Here is an 18,978-nt window from a genome sequence, read left to right on the forward strand (position 1 = left end):
TTAACATCACGTAGTGCGTGGCGTGCATGCACTCATGCAGTTGATGCATTATAGAGACGTATTGATTATATTCTCATTTTCTATTATGTTGCAGGCAGCAACGAATTAACGCGATAAATGTACTGGAATCTGTGTGTTTTTTTCAGATTTCTCTTCTTAAAAAGCTTCCTCTCTTTGAGAATTAAAAGAAATTGAAGATTACGATTCGTTAACGGAGAGAATTTTATCGATATTTTTATTAATTCATTTCTTGACGTTTTCAACAAGAATATTGAAACTTGTCTTTTTTTAAATACTTATTTGGATAAAATTAAATTATATAACTATGTACATGCAAATATATATATATATACAAAAACGCTATTGCAAAAACTAATTTCTGTTACTCTCATAGCAATCATACAACTACAGTTCTAGTGGCGGCAAATCATGACTTGTAGCGGGAATAATTGTATACAAATATATTGTGGCCAAAAATTTTCTTTTCGAATCCATTACAAACAAAAAAAGGATTTCTTTAAATTAATTTCAATTTAACTCTGTAAGAAGTACTTTTATCGAGTTCTTTTTTTTTGTTAATTGTCGGAAAGAAATTCTTTTTAAATTCTTTTCCAACAAATTATGTTAATTCGTAAAGAAGTCGAGAAAATGTACGTTTTTCGAGTTTAAATGGATCAGTTATGCTATCTAGGTGTGAGTTGCGAAAATGGGCTTAGTTACAGAATCAAAATATAGGAGATTGAAGGGGAATTCTTTTTTAAATACTAATGTTATTTATATAATAGTCGATTCTTGTATTTAATTTAATTTTAAGCATATATATTTGTACATATTTAAAACAGTAATTGGTAATTAATACGATATGGTTTTGGAGCGCCAAATGGCTCGACACTCATTGATTCGCGATCTATGGATCCTCCAGGTTTGATCCCACGCTCCGAATACGTGGATTTTTCGCCATTCGGATTCGATCGGCATTAAAAACTGTAGGTTCCCTCGAGTGCTGTAACAAAACTCTAAAGAGTCAAGTAAGAGTCAAACACATTTTAAAATTGTAACACAATTAAATTATTTTGTACAGCGATTTTCGTGAAATGTAAATGTCTGAAGAGGGCTCAATCCGGTAGCCGAAACTTGTAATATTTGTGTTTTAAACTTGTTTTAATTTTTATTTTTCTTTATTTGTAATATATTCTATTTAATTGTGTTACAATTTTAAAATGTGTTTGATTCTTACTTTGCCCTTTATTTATTGTTATTTATTTTGTATATGAAGAGTCCTTCTATCTGTTAAATGATCTAAAAAGTGCGTAAGAATGCAACTACTCGATATACAATAATATCAAAAAAAATTTTCATATCCCATGCAGACATTTAAATCTTTCATGAAGGATTGTTACAATGGCTGACTTAAATCATGTTTACCTTTCGAGCGACTGTAACAAACAATCTTCATGAAAGCAGTGTCCACATGTAGTGTGTAAATATTTTTTTATTTGATAGTATGTTTTTGTATTTGATAGGTAGTTGCATTCTTACTCTTTAGAGTTTGTCAACACTCGAAGGAACCTATAGTTTAACGCCGAATCCGAATGGCGGGATCGAACTGGGATCCACAGATCTCGCACTGCGGCGAGCCAAACCCAAGCAGAACAACAAGTCATTAGGATATCAAAATGATGCCAAAATGACTTCAAAATGATCATTAAAAATCATTTTTCAATCATTTCCGATTTATCTTAATATCATTTTGACGTTGTCATGACTTGTTGTTCTGCTTGAGAAACCATATCGTTAGTTACCAATTATTGTAAATATGTTTTAAATATGTATAAATGTAATGCTGTCTTAACATTAAACTATATACAAGAATCGACTTATATATATATCGACTTATACATATCGGCCTATTAGTGTTTAAAAAATTCCCCTTCAATCCCCTATAATCCGATTCTATAACTACCCAAATAGAACACGGAGTCATAATTAAGTCAAAATGATATCACAAAACGTCATCATGACGTCGTCATTTGATACGTAAAAATTGACTTATAAGTGACGAATGAGATCATGATGTCCTCATGATTTCTATGTTCTAGTTGGGTATAATAGGCTCATTTCCGCGACTCACGCCCAGATAGCACAAATGATTCAATTAAACTCGAAAAAAATTTATTTTCTTGATTCCTTTATGAATTAGCATAATTTGTTCGAAATGAACTTAAAAAAAAAACTCCTTTCCGACAATTAACAAAGGACTCCATAAAAGTACTTCTTTTCAGAGTTAAATTCAAGTTAATTTAAAGGAATCTTTTTTTGCTTGTAATAGATTAAAAAAAAATTCATTTTTGGCTCGATCACAATATATTCTACAAGTCATGATCTGCCGCCACTAGAATTGTACCGTAATTGAGTGATTGCTATGAGCGTAGTAGAAATTAGTTTTTGCAATAGCGTTTTGTATACATACAAAAAATATACGTACAAAATATTATATTACATTTATATGCATTCATATGCTTATATAATTATATGTGTTTAAATATAAAAATAAAATTTAATTTGAATAAAAAATGAAGTAAGACTTATTCTTAAAAATTAAGAAATATGTGAATGAATAGAAATATGTATTCCAGCAAAAAATATGAAAATGATTTGAATCCATAATATGAACCAATGGCTGCATTCAGCAGACAAAGCATATATATATATATATTATTTGAATCCAGTTAGTAAAATGTTAATAATTTTCCTGAAAATTATTAATAAATTATTGAAAAATTGAATAAAAAATGTCAGCAAATTATAGCTAAGTAATTATTTTCTCGCAGCTTGCTGATAAAGTTTAAGTGAGAGCAAATTATCAGGAAAAACCATATATAGTGTAAGAATCCTTTCCATCGATAGAAACCAAGCAAAGGTCGATTGTTAATTTACTGTTAGGTTGTCAGTAAGCTGGTTTTTGTCGATAATTTGGTTAGCAGATTTTGTTGTATATTTGCTACCAATTTGTTGATACTGAATATATAATATAACAGAATTTGCATGAAATATTGATGTCTTTTTGATGAAAAAATTTGTAGCAGCGTTTGACAAAATTTGTTTTCGACAGACTCAACTGACTGAGAAGCTGTTTATTGATATTAATTTCGAATATTTCAATATTAATTTTGAGACGTCTAAATACTTTATATATCATTTGTTGATCTTTTGGATAATTTAAATCAAAATATGATCATTTAGAAATCAGAGTTGAATTGAGCAAATTTATATTATTTTGTTAATCAGGATAAAATTATTGTTTCACATATGTGGGGAAAGAAACACAATTAGAATCGTTGTTGATTTATCAGAAAGTTCATTTGATCGTTACATCGATCATGCAATGTCGCATTTAACCCTAACCTGATCTTACTCCAATAATCTAACCTTAAACTCGTGACTGTGAAGATTGTAAGAAAAAGATACAGAAAAAGAATTAATAATTTCCTTTGTCTTTACAATTAGCATCATGAATTCTTTATCAAAAATTGTTCGTGGGTATGTAATGAACTATAATTCATTTAATTTTGTTCACATACCTAGATCAATTACTTTTTTAAGTGAAATTGTTAAATAATTGTTTAAGTGAAACTTTGTTATACATATGATATACGATGAGAGTACTCGAAACACTTATTTAAGAATATACATTTGTTTTTAAAAACAGTTCTAAAAGGATACTTAATCTTCTGTCTTGCATCATTGTTTTCCACTCATCTGTACCATAGGTCTTTCATACCAGTACCAATTTTCTCCTACTAAATTAGTTGTGAAAAGTCGGAAACATTGTTTTATATCTTTACTTTCTAAATGTTTTTGAACTCACATATTATATTGTTTTCTTTTTATACAGAGGAAAACTTTAATTGTTGAAATTTTGACTGTCCCCTAAAAGATACATGTGAAACATGTGGTTAATGGTGATTGAGTATAGTAAGTCAATAATTTTATTCATATTTGGAATATTTATAGGAAATTGTACCAGGAGTTGATTGTACGATTGCAGTCAACAACCACAACGTCAGCCTCATTCTCAGACATTCAAATTCCAAACAGGATAGAACGAGGTCCAACAGATATCTTGAAGGTAAATAAAATTATTCTTTTAAACATCTGAAAGTGAAAGTAAATTTGTTTGAATGATGCTTCTACAAATGTGTCATTCAATTTGTTTTATAGGCTTTGGAAAGTACGATATCCAGAGATTATACGGCGCCACATTATAAGTTTCATGATGACCCTTACTTGATACCTCAATCAAGCGCGCATAATCGTTCATACGCTTTAGCAAAAGAGTCTGGAAGGAAAACTGCAATGTGGGTTCGTGAGGAACATCACGATTTATTTCAGCATAAAGTAGCAGATCCTGAAATTAAGGTCATCAATCAAACATAAATTAAATCCTTTTTGTTTGCTCGTTCATATAATATCAATAATGTTTTTTATTAATATTTAGTTAACATGTTATATCATATTATTTGTGTGTTTTGCAGGCATTTGTACCACTTCCCATTTATACCGAAGAAAGTAAAGTAACAGAGGAAACATTATTATATGAAATATCAAATGGTAATGTTGTTAACTGTATCACGATATACGATCTATTAAAAGGTGAGATGACAATACCAACGAAACAGGCACTCTTGGAATTGTTATGTTTTTACAATAATGAACGAACCGACGAATGGCTAGAGACTCGTTGGTTTAAAATCGATCAAAAACGTAAAAAGAATGCTTGGCAGTGAGTATGAAAATTGAATATACGTTTTCTTTCCTTTGCCGATGAATATGTATTTTCTTTACTCTTAAAATAATACTTTATATTTTATCGTGGTTTACAGAAATTACTCACAAATCAATGTACTATTCGAATTTCTGAAGGAACAAGAACCCAAAATAGCAGCTGCTGCGTACACCGCGATGATATGTGGTTTGGCTAAATGTTTCAGTGTAAGATAACTCTTCATAAGTGTAACTTATTAATTAATTACTATTAATTAACAACTATTAATTAAAAAGAATTTAAAAAGTAACTCGCTGCTTCTTAAAAGGGATATTTGAAATATAATAACACGACAAAAAGAAGAAAAAAGGAAAATTAAAGTCTATCTGATGATTGGATAATTTTACAATAAATGTACGTTTTGATTCAAAATTAGGACTCTCTTCAGCAGATGTAAACGATTAAAATCAGAATTACGCTCAATCAGTGAATAAATTAGTTAAATTATTTAATCTATTTGCTGTCGACTATACACTTTTGATTCTAATTTGCCTTTTTCTTATTTTACATCTTAGAGCTTTATTATTATAAATTTCAACAAAAATTTGATATTAGATCATTTAAAAAGTATCCGCGGTTTTTTGTTCAATTTTTGAATGAAAAAAACCGCGAATACTTTTTAAATGACCCAATATAATCTTTTAGCCGGACAAGGCTTGGCACTTTTATGATGAAAGTCAAAGAAAAAATATATCGTTATCTGTTGATGGATACAATGCTATGATATCATTAATACCAATGCAAGGAGAGGATTTTAAATTAAAATCATCAGTAACTGATATTTATAGAGCAATGATTATAAACGGAATCACTCCAAACATACATACCTTTAATGCCGCTCTTAATATAGCAACTACTTTAAAAACCAATCAAGTAGCTCTAGATTTTACACGCAAGATACTCGCTGATATTACAAAATTCAAACTGAAGCCGTCGTTAACTACATATTATTATCTGCTGAAAATTTTAAATAGATTCGGTAATTATATATTCTCTTACATTGCAAAGATACATTATATTCATGAATATTTACGAGTTTATTCACTGAAACAGGTGATATGTCATATAACAGCTTTATAAAAATTTTGACGTCTTTGAAGAATGAAACCATTACTATTCAAAATGAGAAAGATTTAAATTTCTTCGTTACCGCAATGGAAATGGCGTCCCAGCAGTTCTGTGATCGTCAAGCAGGTGAAATGGTGAATGAGCTTCTTCTTACCGGTGAAAATTACAAGTTTATCAATAACAATATAAGAGTAAGTTTCTTAAATCCTCAACACATAGCATCTATCTAGAAAACACATGCCATGAGCTAATCTTGTTTTCTTGTAATTAATAAATCTTGTTTTCTTGTAATAAAATATGAAAATTATACATGAAGAGTGAAATTAATATCATTCTTTTTATATATAAAATCTCTTAAGAGGATATTTTAGTAGACTCTTTCAGTGGATATTTTAATAGCATCATTTAGATAGGATTTATGATGTTTATCGAGAGTTAACATATTTAAAGTAATTTTTTAAAATAAAAAAACCTGAATTTTTTCATTACATTATATTATGTAGTCTGCAGCTATTCTTAAAATTATGCTAATGATCGATAATTATGTATTTATATTAAGCATTTATATTATGCTTATATCTTTCCTTAGGAACATATCTATTACCGAATGTATTTGGAATTAATTTTGGCAACGGAAGAATTTGAGACATTCTTCAAGCTCTACAGCAAACTTGTACCGCATGTGACTATACCGGAACCTGCCGTGATGAGTGCTATATTAGAAGCTCTTAAATTACATCCCGCGCAGACTGCCACGCAATATATACCAAAACTGTGGTCGCACATGATCATGTTCGGTCATCTGAACAGGGAAGAGTTATTGGAGAACATATTGCACTTGATGAGCGTACATTGTAAACCTGTGTCTGATTCTCCATTAAATGCGCAATTCACAGAGATGGCAGTGATTATCTGGGATCATATACAAGTAATTAAAATCATTTTTAATTATAGAATATTTCATAATTTGTATTATTTATTAGAATATTTCATAATTTAATAATAGATTCTATGATAAATTTAGAAGTCTTTGAGACTTCATATATTTGTCCATATATAATATTAATATCTTCCGAATTATGTATTATGATTGAGGAAGAAGAAACACCAAGTTCTTTTCAAATTAAATCGGGAATCTATTGAAATTTAAGTTTCAAATTATTATCTTATTTTTATGATCAAATCAAATATATTCAAATCACATCAAATATATTAAAATAATATATATGATTGTCTTTTTTAAAAACACAGACTCAAAATTCTAAAAGGCTACAACACGTCTTGGTATCTAACACAATAATGGGCAATATTATACTGTTGTTGCTACGTGGAAATAATTTTACTAAAACGATAGAAATTATATCGTTATTAGTTCGTTCACCAAACTTGATTAAGAATGGTCAAACCATTACAACAAAGCATATAAACGAAATATTCGAACTGTGTTTAGCACAAGCATATGTGCCGGTAATTTTCGTAAGTATATATACATTTTTTTTTACTTTCTTACATTCTTATCAATTGTTTTATTATAATATCCTTGCAATTTGCTTCTAGACACTTTTGGAGTACGTCACTTTCCATAGTTTAGAAGGAGCCGGGGAAATGGTTGAAAAGTTATACAAAACTGTATCCCTTACCCCCAATCAGAAAAATATATTGACTAGTTTAGTAGGTATCGATGTTCTCCAATTACAGATCTCTGATGAGAATTAGTCTTCGAAATAAAGTCTGTATTATAAAATATAGAAAATATAGAAACCTTTTTGAGAATATTTATGTATTATTTATATAATATTCTCCTTTATTGTACAAAACTGTAATATTAATTTGAAAGAAAGTTTTCTATTATCGTTATTCCATATATCGCGCGACGAACCCGCGCCACGTTTTGAAGAATCAAGCGGGGAATTTAAACGATGAGACATATGATTGACATGTATCAATGTCCTTGTCTTTTAAAGTTGGGGGGCGTAAATCATTAATGAATTAAGTCAGTAACGGTGGGAGACAGCAACCCTCCAATCGCTCCAGTCGCTCAAATACCCATTTCCTGAGTCAGTCGGTACAACTCTGATCTATCGTGAAGTATAGGATGTTAAAGTCGATTCCATTCGAAAAAATCAAAAAGATATCGGAATCATTGTCGTAAAGATCGGCCAGATCCGTAAGGATGATGGATAACAGCGGCGATAGTAGCAATAGACTCATGCTTGATGATATCCGTGAATTAATTACCGAAGATGAGCCTAACGTAGAGATTGATAGTTTGGAAGAAGAACCAGGATCGGGACGAGGAGATAACTATACTTCGATGTTGTATCGGATTCGGGCAAAGGGGCGCAAATTGTTAAAAAACGACGAATACATTAATTATGAGTGTGCTATCATTTACAAGATATTGCCGGAATCCAAGAAACGTCGTGAGGCATTTAAAAGCGAGTTACTGTTCAGGAATGAAGTCGTGTTTTATAAATATGTATGGCCCGCGCTGAATAGGCTGCAATCGAACAATAGAAGAGTATTCAGCGGAGTACCCAAGATATATGCTGCTAGAACCAATCTTATTGCCATGGAAGATTTGAGACAGAGAGGTTTTAAAATGGCAGACAGACGGAAAGGATTAAAAGTGGAGAATTTAGAGCATGTGTTGAAGGCTCTAGCAGGCTTTCATGCGCTTAGCTTGACATTAAAAGAATCCAGGTAAATATGTTCGATTAATTAAATGTAGATATAATAAATATTCTGAATAATTCGAAACAATTTATCAAGTTTTTCTAGAAGTAGACTTCTATGTAAAATATTTAAGAATCATTGAAAATATGATAAAAAGAAATGTCCTTTTTTATATATGTACTTTATTTCGGTATCCTCTTTGGTTTTAATGTAAAAAAATGTTACTTTTTAAAGGCCAGAAGAATTCGCGAATTTAACGAATTCAGAACATGATCGAGCTATAAAAGAAACGTTATTTCGACGAGATAACGAAGATTGGTACCGTCAGTATTATCGCGTTGCCGTAAATAATGCCATCATGATGGTGTCTGAAGCACTTCCTTCGCACATGGACTATAGAAGACAGGAAGTAATGACAAAGTTGCAAGCTTTCCTAAACGAAGACGTATTTTTTCGCACTATGAGCGAACTCGTCTCCGCGCAAGGACCTCTCTCCGTATTTTGTCATGGTGATTGTTGGACTAATAATTTCCTCTTTCAGGATGAACCAAGCTCAGATACAGAGGTAAATATTTTATTTTGTAAGAAAAGTAAATTAGAAAAGCGCAATACACATTGCATGTCTGATAATATCTACAATAAAAGGTCGCATGTATTCAGTAAAAGATGATTACCGTCAAATGGTGATAATCATCTTTTTTTTTTTCAGATCATTTACGTGAAATAACGAAACGAGAAACCACTCTCTTTTGTTGTTCCATACATTTTTATTATATAAATTTATAAGATTCTTATATGATTTAAATGTTTCTTCCATTTGCGATCTTATTAAAAAGACTCCGGCTCAATGAAAGTGATCACACCTAGATTCATGTAGCCGGTCATAAAGATTCTTGCATTATGTATAATTACATCTAATTAAGATAAATAAATAGACAATTAAAGATAATAAACGTCGACTTTTAGAAAAATCGATATTTAATTATCTTTAATTATCTATTTGTAAAACACATAATGCCCGAAAGTTAAAAAAAATCCGAAAAATGTATAATATACAACAATTGACATATTCGTACTTAATTCTTTTTCAATCATTTAAGTTTTTTATCCATTGGGCAAAATCATTGGACAAATTCAGACGACCATTTAAAACATGCAAATAAATATGATGCAAGAATATTTATCCCTCATTACGATCTATAAATCACATTCGAGATTGACAATGTTAGCTGTCACGAATGTGAAATGCGTCTCACTGCGAAACCTTCTAGACTTGATTTTTAATACTGTGCTTCTGCAGGCCGTTTATCTAGTTGATTTTCAACTGACGCGGGTCGGTTCACTCGCTCTTGATCTTGCGAACTTGCTATACTGCTGCACGAGTGGTGTTGTTAGGCGGGCTTACATGACACAGCTTCTCCAGCACTATCATTCTCATCTGATGTCCTTCTTGTGCATCCTAAATCCAGAACAGCCGCCAAAAGATCCATCTATCATGTGGGAATTGTAAGTAAATCGTCGAGATTCAATCATGTGTATAACAAAACTATAATAAATTCATTGCTTACACTTTATAAGTAATTTATTATTTAATCGAAAAGCTTATATACAAATCTAATATCAATTTTTTTTTTTGAAAAACGGATATGTTGTAAGTTTAAAAATATAAGATAGTTTGACTACCTTTTTAATATTGTTGTCTATTTAACGATTCTAGATTAAAAGAAGAGATGAGGAGATGTGGACGTTTCGGATTGGGATTGGCGTTGGACATTTTACCGATTAGTACATGTGCCAGTGACGAAGCACCGAATCTGTATGAAACAAGTAACACGGAAACTAGCGAGGAAAAACATAATACTGCAGGAACACCACCACCCGGAGGCGCCGAATGTGCCCGACTCATGACTGATTTAGTATTGGAATTGATAGATAACGAAGCTTTGTAGATAAGATTTCACATTGATTGACAATGATGTATTTAATAATATGTATAATATTTATCAAGTGTGTAAGTCTTTTACAACTCTCGTAATGTTGTTACATGAAAAAAAAGGTGATTTCGTTCCGCGAGAAATCTTCCTTTTTTTTACATAGTTGTGAAGATAATTTCTTCCCACATACGATTCCCATATTGAATACGTAATAGAAATTAAAAATATATATAAAGAAACTTCTGCAAACTATTTATTCCTCTCTAAAGGCACGAAAATGTTTCGAAATCGCGCATAAATTATTTTGTATATGTAATCGTGGAAATTAAATTTGGAGATGAATAAAAAAACAAATAAATAAAAAAACAAATAAAAACGAAAAAACGAGGAAGATTGAAGAAACAACATTAATAATGTATTATATAATTTGTAAAAGTTTTTGATTTATTTAACTACTACATATTTAAAGATTTAAACTCACGAAAGAGTTATGTCTGCTGCGGAGGCGTGTGCGGTGGTGGCTGTTGTTGCGGTTGAGCCTGCGGACTTGGCGGTTGTTGCTGCTGCTGCTGTGCACCGGGCGGTTGCCATGGTGGATGTTGTTGATTTTGTTGCTGTTGCTGTTGCTGTTGTTGCTGTTGTTCTTGAGCCAATCGTTGGTGGGCCTGCTGTCGCGCCCTGAATTCGGCTGCCTTCAACTGCTCGAGATGGAACTGCTGTCGCTCGGTGATGAGTTGCTGCCGTTGATACTCAAGACCCTCGCGTTCACGTTCCATCGTAGTTTCCAATTCCTCGAAGTGACGCAGCTTGATTTCTAGCTTTTTCATTTGCGTCTCGACTAATAACGCGACCAATGACTTGATTTTACGTTCCTCCACAGCTGCTAAATGTTTGGCCTTAACAGCCGCAGCCGCTAACGCTGCCGCCGCTGCAGATTGAAGCTGAGCGTCTCTTACAACCTGTAAAAAAAATTAAGTTTAAACCCATGGTATTTTATCACTTATTTAAAAATTTTGATATTTTCTTTTTTATAACGTGCAAATTAATTCATGTCACTGTGATATCTACTTTATCCTTCTTTTCTTTTGCTTCAGCAGCTTCTGGATCAGTGATGGACTTTGTATCCTCTTCGCCCTCTTTTGTTTCGTCCTCTTTCTTGGTGACTTCTATCTGAGATGGTTCAACATCCATAGCGTCTTTAGATTTATCTTGATCTTCTTTCTTTTCAGGAGTAGGAGCTGTGGAATGAGGAGAGCTAGCCGCACCCGCCGGTACGGACGGGGTCGCGGTAGAAGCTGATGTATCGTCAGGTGGTTCAGGTGGTCCTGTACCAGCGATGCCCGATTGTGCCAAACCAGCCGATGGATCATATTTACCTATATAAAAATGAAGAATTGATATTTATTATCTACTTAACAATTATTATGTGTGCATTACCTTAAAATTAAGTTATAAATTTCTAATTTATAATATAGTTAGAAGAATTACCGTCGGAACTGGCACTAGCTTGAACGTTTCTTAAATGCTGATCCAATAAAGCAGCTGGTACTTGATCCTTTATTGCGGCAAATTCTTCCATAGCTGCCTTTGCTGCGCTCGCGGCTACTCTAGGGTCCACGACTGACGCAAGGAAGGCGACTGTACTCATAACAGGATTACCAGCTTTCGAGAATGGTACGGGTTGGTAAGCCAAAGGACCCAATCCTTCGGGCCCGCCTTCTTCCAGATATGGATCCTCTATAGGTAAACGTAAGAAATGCAAGATACACTCGTCTTGCGTTCTCGAACCCACATGTTCGCATACTTTGTTCCAGTCGTCCTTGTGCAATTCTAATCCTTCCAATAGTAGAAGTGTTTCCTGTTCTGTCCAATCACGCGTGGCACCTGCCGCTTGCTTGTTCTTCAGTACTGCCGGTTTCCTCGAATACTGGTCGATTTTCAGACCGAAGTTTGCCATTGCGCCCGCCGAAGCCTTTTCTTCTGTACCTAGGGCACCCGTTATATTCGGTTTTTTCTCCAAGTCGAGCAACATCTTCGCAGCGGATGGTTGTGGTGTTTTCGGCGGATTCGGATTGACTGGTGCCAAACCGGATGGCGTGTCCGACAGAACGTGGAAATGTGATGTTGGTGGAGGTCCCATTGGTGTCGGTCTGGATTCTGCGTCTACCTGATAGTTAATGAGTCCCCATTGCTCTAAAAATGCGTGCACACGCATAATCGCGCATACATCTCCGGCTAAATTCCGCCTGTAAAAATGCTTTCATACATAAAAGGAAACCATCTTTTTTATTTTTATATTTAACAAAAATTATAATTTTACATACATTATTAAATGTAAATTAAATATATTACATGTATTACCTGCACGCGGTCGATGTAATATATTCAGTTGGATTTAATCGATAGGTATCGATCATAAAATTCCGATAAGCAAGATAAATTTCCGGAGTCTTGGATTTATTTTTACCGTTAAAGAATTCTGATAGAGCCCGCTTCTCTATAGTATGAATCGAATTATAATCAAACCAGGCAGAGTAGCTAGGAACAACGATATGATGCGTTTGTTCCGTCACATTATCTTCCGGTTCATCACCTTTGCCACCTTCACCTCTTTCTTTACTAGTGTCTCTTTCTTCTCTATCTTGACCACCTTGAGAGCTTCCTTTGTCTCCTACGATATCGACAGCTTTTAATTCAGGATTTATTAAATTAACATTTAACTTGAAAATTTTTTTAATTATTGATCTGACGTTAAATATGTTTATCGCGTTATGATATTACATTACTGATCCAAGTTTCATTATCTAAATTTCTTTGTATACCTTCCATTTGTTCATCAAGATCGGTCAAGTTGCCAGATTTAAGAGGTTGAAGCTCGCTGTCTTGCTTTTTACTACCAGTAGATGCCAATGTGGAGTTACCCGTTGTTGCATTACCCTGACCTGTGATTGGTGGATTCGTGGGCGTAGCAACCACCTCGACAATACGGGGTTCAGCGGGCGGATCCTCCATTCCCTGAGTCAAATCTTCCTCTTCTTCACCGCCGCGCGATTTCTTCGGAACCGTTGCTGATGATGCGGAGGAAGCACTTTGGATACCTGACGGTGCTCTGCTACTAAAAACGATAACGTACAAATTCGAAGATAAGCAAAGTTCTGTGTATAATTTGAATTTACTATCAGAGATGTCCATACCTCTTACGTTTGCCGAGTTTTGGAGGTGGGCTGGGCGATCGTTTCCTCTTAGGTTTCTTCGCAGGTGGTGGATGAGACGGTTGTGCCATCAAATCTTCCACCGAAAGCCTGTATTTGTGTACTCTTTTCTGACCATTATCATCTACCTCATAATCTTCTTCGTTCATCCATTCATTATATTGATCCAAATCTAACGCCCATGTAGCCGATACTTTATACATTGATCTAGAAAAAGATTACATTTATTTAATATATTAATTTAACATTTACATATGAATTAAATACATAAGTAGAAATATTTTGTCAACAACGCTTTCAACACATTATACTGATAAACGATATCAATTAATTTGAATTATTAATTTCCACCAATTATAATATTTACATTAAAAGATTATGAATATTTAAGCACCTTGAATTTGTGTTTGTATAAGTTCCTTCGGGATAGTCCCATGGAAGATCCAGTGTTGACCAGGAATCATAGCTGTCTGGAAAGTAGTACCAATGAATTAGAACCGATCGTTCGCGTCTCATACAAGGTCGTGCGTATTCCTCTTCCATCGGATCTACTGGAGGATAGATAATGTGTGTAGCATCTGTCTCATTCTCCACGACAGTACCCTGATGCTTTCTAACTACATCTTTTACTTTTGCAGCTGTATTTTTGTCAACATCCGGTCTCACGAAAATACTTGGTACAGTCATACATCTATTCTGTATTAAAGCACGTTCCGCCGCCATTAGCATATCCACTGTACGATCCATACGGGACCCTGACTGTAATAATAATAATTGATTAATCAATGAAATACTTGTTTATGCAACTTTTATAGACAAGAATATCAATATTATACATAAAAAAAGATATTTCTTTGCAAGATATATATATATATATATATATATATATATATAGAATAAGTATTAAACAATTACTTTTCCACCAGGAAAATCAAAACGCCTCCATCCTTGCTCCTGTTTAAAACGATAAGCAGTAGCTAATATGTGACACACACCACCACCAGGCTTAAAATCTAGGAAGCATTTCATCTGCAAAAATTAAACTCGTCAATAATTAATTCAGATATAACAATGTTATTTATGTTTTATGTTTTATCAATGTTTTATTAGTTACATAATACATATATTTTACATACTGGAAGTCTAGTCATAGGTGGCTTTGATACATTTTTGCCAAGATTATCCTCCTGAAATTGCAGAATCTGTACCAGCAACGTGGCTAAGCTCTTATTAGTGGGCGGATCCGTTTGTACATACTATAAGAAATCATAAATAAAATTATGAAATTATGAAAATTATGAAATTACTCATATAATGTAATACTAAAAATTAATAATACAAAAATTTATATGTAAATACTATTCTTTTATCATCCAGTGTACATTTTGTTGAGTTCTCATTTATTACTTTTCTCTAAAAATTTTATATATATATGTATGTATATGTGTATATATATATATATGTATAGTGAAAGTAATAAATTGAATTGATCTATTTATCTATTAAGAAATATATATACTGATTTTATACATACTTTTACTGTACATACATATGCTTACATACAGCAATAAGCGATAAATAAACAGTTATAAACAGTAATAAATTTTACAAATATGTAGTCATCAGGATGATTTTCACGTCCGCGTCAGTGCTATAAAATATATTAGGACATTTTTCGAGAATCTTGATAAAATTTATTTTCTCAAGGATTTTATCTCTAAAAAATATAGATTATTGACATGAAAAACTGCGATCAGCGATAATACGTGTCGCGAAAGAGAAAGCAAAGCCGCACGAAGGTACCGCAATGAGTTTATGACGCCGGGTGGTATCCATGTTCGCACAAACGAGCATACCTTCTTGCAGTTCTTGAGCAGCCACTGCTTAACACCATCAAGCTGGGTAAGAACTTCTGGCGCTTCGAAGAATTTGGCGTTAGGTCCGCCGTCCTTTTTCGGGCCTAGCGACAGCATTTTTCATAGAATCCCGACGACGAAACGCGACGATTTCGATCACGATGCAACGCACCGAGCGCAAACATGACACGCCTCTGAAGTTGGCTGTGAATGCACTGGGCGCACGTCCATCGCAGCGAAAAACACGTTATCGATGATAAAACAGTAGTGTGCGATATTAATTATGTACGGCGAAATTCTACTAACAGACGCGCAATGATTCTACAATATCGCAACACCTATTTTACAAATGCAAATTTGAATAAATATCGGACAATGACTTGATTCGCGTGACGCGATGGTTGGTAGATGCGTTCTAAAACATGGCTGCCGTGTGAGTATATATAATCGGTCCAACCGACGTGAACTTAGCCGCTATTAGGTATAGATATACAATACATACAATATACATGAGAGACATAAGATGAGCTGATGCGCGATGCATTCTAAACTAATCGAATTTTCCAAAATAAGAGGATTTTAGGATAACAGCATATGAGAAAATGTGAACAGCCCAAGTCAAATGTGCTCGAACAATAAGTGAATCGATTAATCACACTCCAGAATTATTGAAAACGTAAGATCATTTTGAACTTTCGGTTGATTGGTTGAATCGCTTGGTTATGTTTTTTTGTATGTCGTGACTTGTGACTCTTTAGAGTAATTTTGATCAAACTCCAACTTAATATATATCTATATAATATATATAATATATATAATATATATCTCAGTGATTAATTTAATCGCTTAAAACCAAATTTCTGACTGTGTTAGTTATAATTAGTTTTAATTTAATTTCTTATCTATATGTTGAATAAAACAAGATCTGTTCTTTTTAACTCAACTTCTTGCGTTGTTCACTTTTTCTCTTTTTAAATTAATCGAAGATGGTTAACCAGCCCTTAATTGTGATTGATAATTACTGCAATTAAAACAATTGCTTTGCTCTGATTGATTGAAAAGTAATCACCAATCACAATCGCGCAATTGCTAGTACTACGGCTCAACATTTTTTATTGGAAAAACTAGTGCAACATTAGTGCACTCTGAGTGTAGTTAAACGTAAATTAATTTACAAATTATTAGTATTAATAAATAATTTATAATATATTCTTTATAGTTCTGATAACATTAAATGGATCAAATTATTTATCAACCAAGTTAAAACCGATTTACACTAAATTCATATCAAACTATAGTTTTCCCAATGGAAAATGCTATCAAACTACGGATTGACAATTACAGATTGACAATTGGTTTTATTTCAATCATAATGTAAAATTGTGTCCATGGTGCTAAACCTCGGACAGGCTAGATACAACCCTAACAGCACAAAGACTTTAAGTCGACTGTGAGTTCTGAGTTCTTAGAATTAAATAGTAAATATATATTTATACATATATACATATATACATATATATATATATATATATATATATATATATATATATGTCCGTAACAATTGAGTCTGTTGAACACATCATTGACTGCGTCTGGTGGACTCAACAATCGAATGAGCACTCGCTGTTATTGGTTTATTTTTCTAGAATTATCCAATCAAATCGTTCGATCTAGAAGAATACATCAATCCGAATACATCCATTTTTGCGACGGGACACTGTTTATGACTGCCATTTGCAGCGCGACGTATAAAGGCCATTACATATATAAAAATTGTAATCGTAATCGTAAGGTCTCAAGCAAATCATAATCAAAATTGCGATCTCATGTTTTAAAATTTTTGATTATGATTGCCCGATTTGCTTGCGGCCTTACGATAAAAATATTTGTGCGTGTGATGGCCTTAAACCACAATAGAAGAGTTCAAATTGATAAGGCAGCTAAGTCGCCGAGCAATTAAACATGATTGGTTGGATCCACAAGAAAGAACCAATGAAAAATCCATCATGCTCGTTCGTTCGGCAAATATGCTTACTAGCCGTTTTGTCGGCTTGAACGCGTCCAATAAGAGAACGACGGTTACGATCGATCCGTTCGTTGCTCAAGAGAAATAACTCCGACGGAGCGAGAAACGCTGGCTAACCTTGAGAGAAACCAAGCCTATTTTTAATTACAAGCTCGTTTCTTCGCTCGTTTTTATGTCACGTCGAGATACATGGAACGCCGGATCGATTTGTATCGCAATTTTTTCTTTTAAGTATTATAAAATATAAAATATAAATACGTAAAAAATAATACACGTTTTTATTTAACATCAATTATACTTTCTTATCACTTTCGCTTACGTACAATCGATATAATTATGATATTTATGCGATTTCTTTCTTTCGTACAATTAATTTTTATCATTATTAACGAAATTTTTAAATAGTGTCTTCCTAGCTAAAGAAGGTCCAATGTTATTGAATAAATACAAATTTGATTGCTCGCTATTGTACATTGAACTCGTTCGCGCGCATTGTGTCAAAATGTCGATAATTATTGTATAATTTGCAATTCTGTGCGCGAGAGAAAAAGAACGGAAGAAAAAAGAATGAGATAGCTTCACTGTGTTACCAAGCTGACGGTGTAATGCACAAAGGAAACAAGAATATTTTATTCGTAATTATTTTCCTTTGAGATTTAAATATTTATAGATTATTTTTTTACATTCATTTTGGATAAATGCTTCGTATTGTTTTTGTTCAAATTTTTTTTCGTTCTAAACAACAAATGGAAAAATGTTAAATAATAAAAAATATAACAATTAATATAAATAATATAATTTTGTGTTGTATATAATACAATATATGTATTATTATGCATATATTATTTATATATTTGTATATATAATAATTTAAATCTGTATATTTGTACATGGAGATATATTAATTATATTAATTATTAATAATATTATAATTTGTTAATTATATTAATATATTAGGTGTTGGAATTAATTCGTAGCGTTTTTTAATGAAAGAATGTTATTTATTTCACATGAGCATTAAAAAATACATTAATGAAAGTACTTCCCATCACTTGTAAAACGCTACGAATTAATTCCAACACCTAATAATTTTAATATTGCTTCGGGTGCTTCCGATATTCACTATCAGTGCTAGAAATTATACAGTATACGTTACATGGACTATAGATTTTCAATACTGGCAGTGAATATCGAAACGCATTCTATATAAGCAGCTGCAGTTAATCCAACACGTTGATTTTTTTTAACGCTACTTAAATTTTTTCGTGTGCCGTGACCCTAATTGAGAATCTCGAGAAAGAAAAGGAAAAATATAGAGTACAGAAGCGATTTGCTGTATCAACTGATAATAATAGCGGAGATAATGTTTGAAGCGCTCCGT

At 32.7% G+C, this 18,978-nt stretch overlaps 3 protein-coding genes across 4 annotated transcripts; 2 read left to right on the top strand and 1 right to left on the bottom strand.

The window, feature by feature from the left end:
* The first annotated feature begins 3,378 nt into the window (after positions 1-3,378).
* Positions 3,379-7,666, top strand: LOC105148182 (small ribosomal subunit protein mS39). The gene is made up of 10 exons (XM_011059743.2): positions 3,379-3,540; positions 4,015-4,129; positions 4,222-4,419; positions 4,536-4,783; positions 4,884-4,992; positions 5,471-5,804; positions 5,879-6,084; positions 6,483-6,821; positions 7,145-7,369; positions 7,451-7,666. The coding sequence occupies exons 1-10, from the start codon at positions 3,512-3,514 to the stop codon at positions 7,607-7,609; spliced, it is 1,962 nt and encodes a 653-aa protein (XP_011058045.2). The 5' UTR covers positions 3,379-3,511; the 3' UTR covers positions 7,610-7,666.
* Positions 7,667-7,810: 144 nt separating this feature from the next.
* On the top strand, positions 7,811-10,572 carry LOC105148180 (hypothetical protein). The gene is made up of 4 exons (XM_011059741.2): positions 7,811-8,596; positions 8,804-9,134; positions 9,870-10,075; positions 10,287-10,572. Exons 1-4 carry the CDS (start codon positions 8,067-8,069, stop codon positions 10,516-10,518), a joined length of 1,299 nt encoding a protein of 432 aa, XP_011058043.1. The 5' UTR covers positions 7,811-8,066; the 3' UTR covers positions 10,519-10,572.
* On the bottom strand, positions 9,128-16,341 carry mor (SWI/SNF- related protein mor). Of its 2 annotated transcripts, none has more exons than XM_087415159.1 (11): positions 15,572-16,341; positions 14,852-14,971; positions 14,631-14,744; positions 14,110-14,474; positions 13,698-13,922; positions 13,326-13,615; positions 12,865-13,174; positions 11,992-12,749; positions 11,572-11,879; positions 10,985-11,462; positions 9,128-10,059 (listed from the first exon to the last, which is right to left on the bottom strand). In XM_087415159.1, exons 1-10 carry the CDS (start codon positions 15,686-15,688, stop codon positions 10,992-10,994), a joined length of 3,078 nt encoding a protein of 1,025 aa, XP_087271285.1. In that variant the 5' UTR covers positions 15,689-16,341; the 3' UTR covers positions 9,128-10,059; positions 10,985-10,991. The 2 variants fall into 2 exon arrangements, with proteins under 2 accessions (XP_087271285.1, XP_087271257.1); XM_087415131.1 differs by having other exon boundaries at positions 13,326-13,618; positions 15,572-16,038.
* Positions 16,342-18,978: the final 2,637 nt, after the last annotated feature.

This window comes from Acromyrmex echinatior, chromosome 1 (genome assembly GCF_024713525.1).
Source record: "Acromyrmex echinatior isolate Ae372 chromosome 1, ASM2471352v2, whole genome shotgun sequence".
Classification (NCBI taxonomy): domain Eukaryota; kingdom Metazoa; phylum Arthropoda; class Insecta; order Hymenoptera; family Formicidae; genus Acromyrmex; species Acromyrmex echinatior.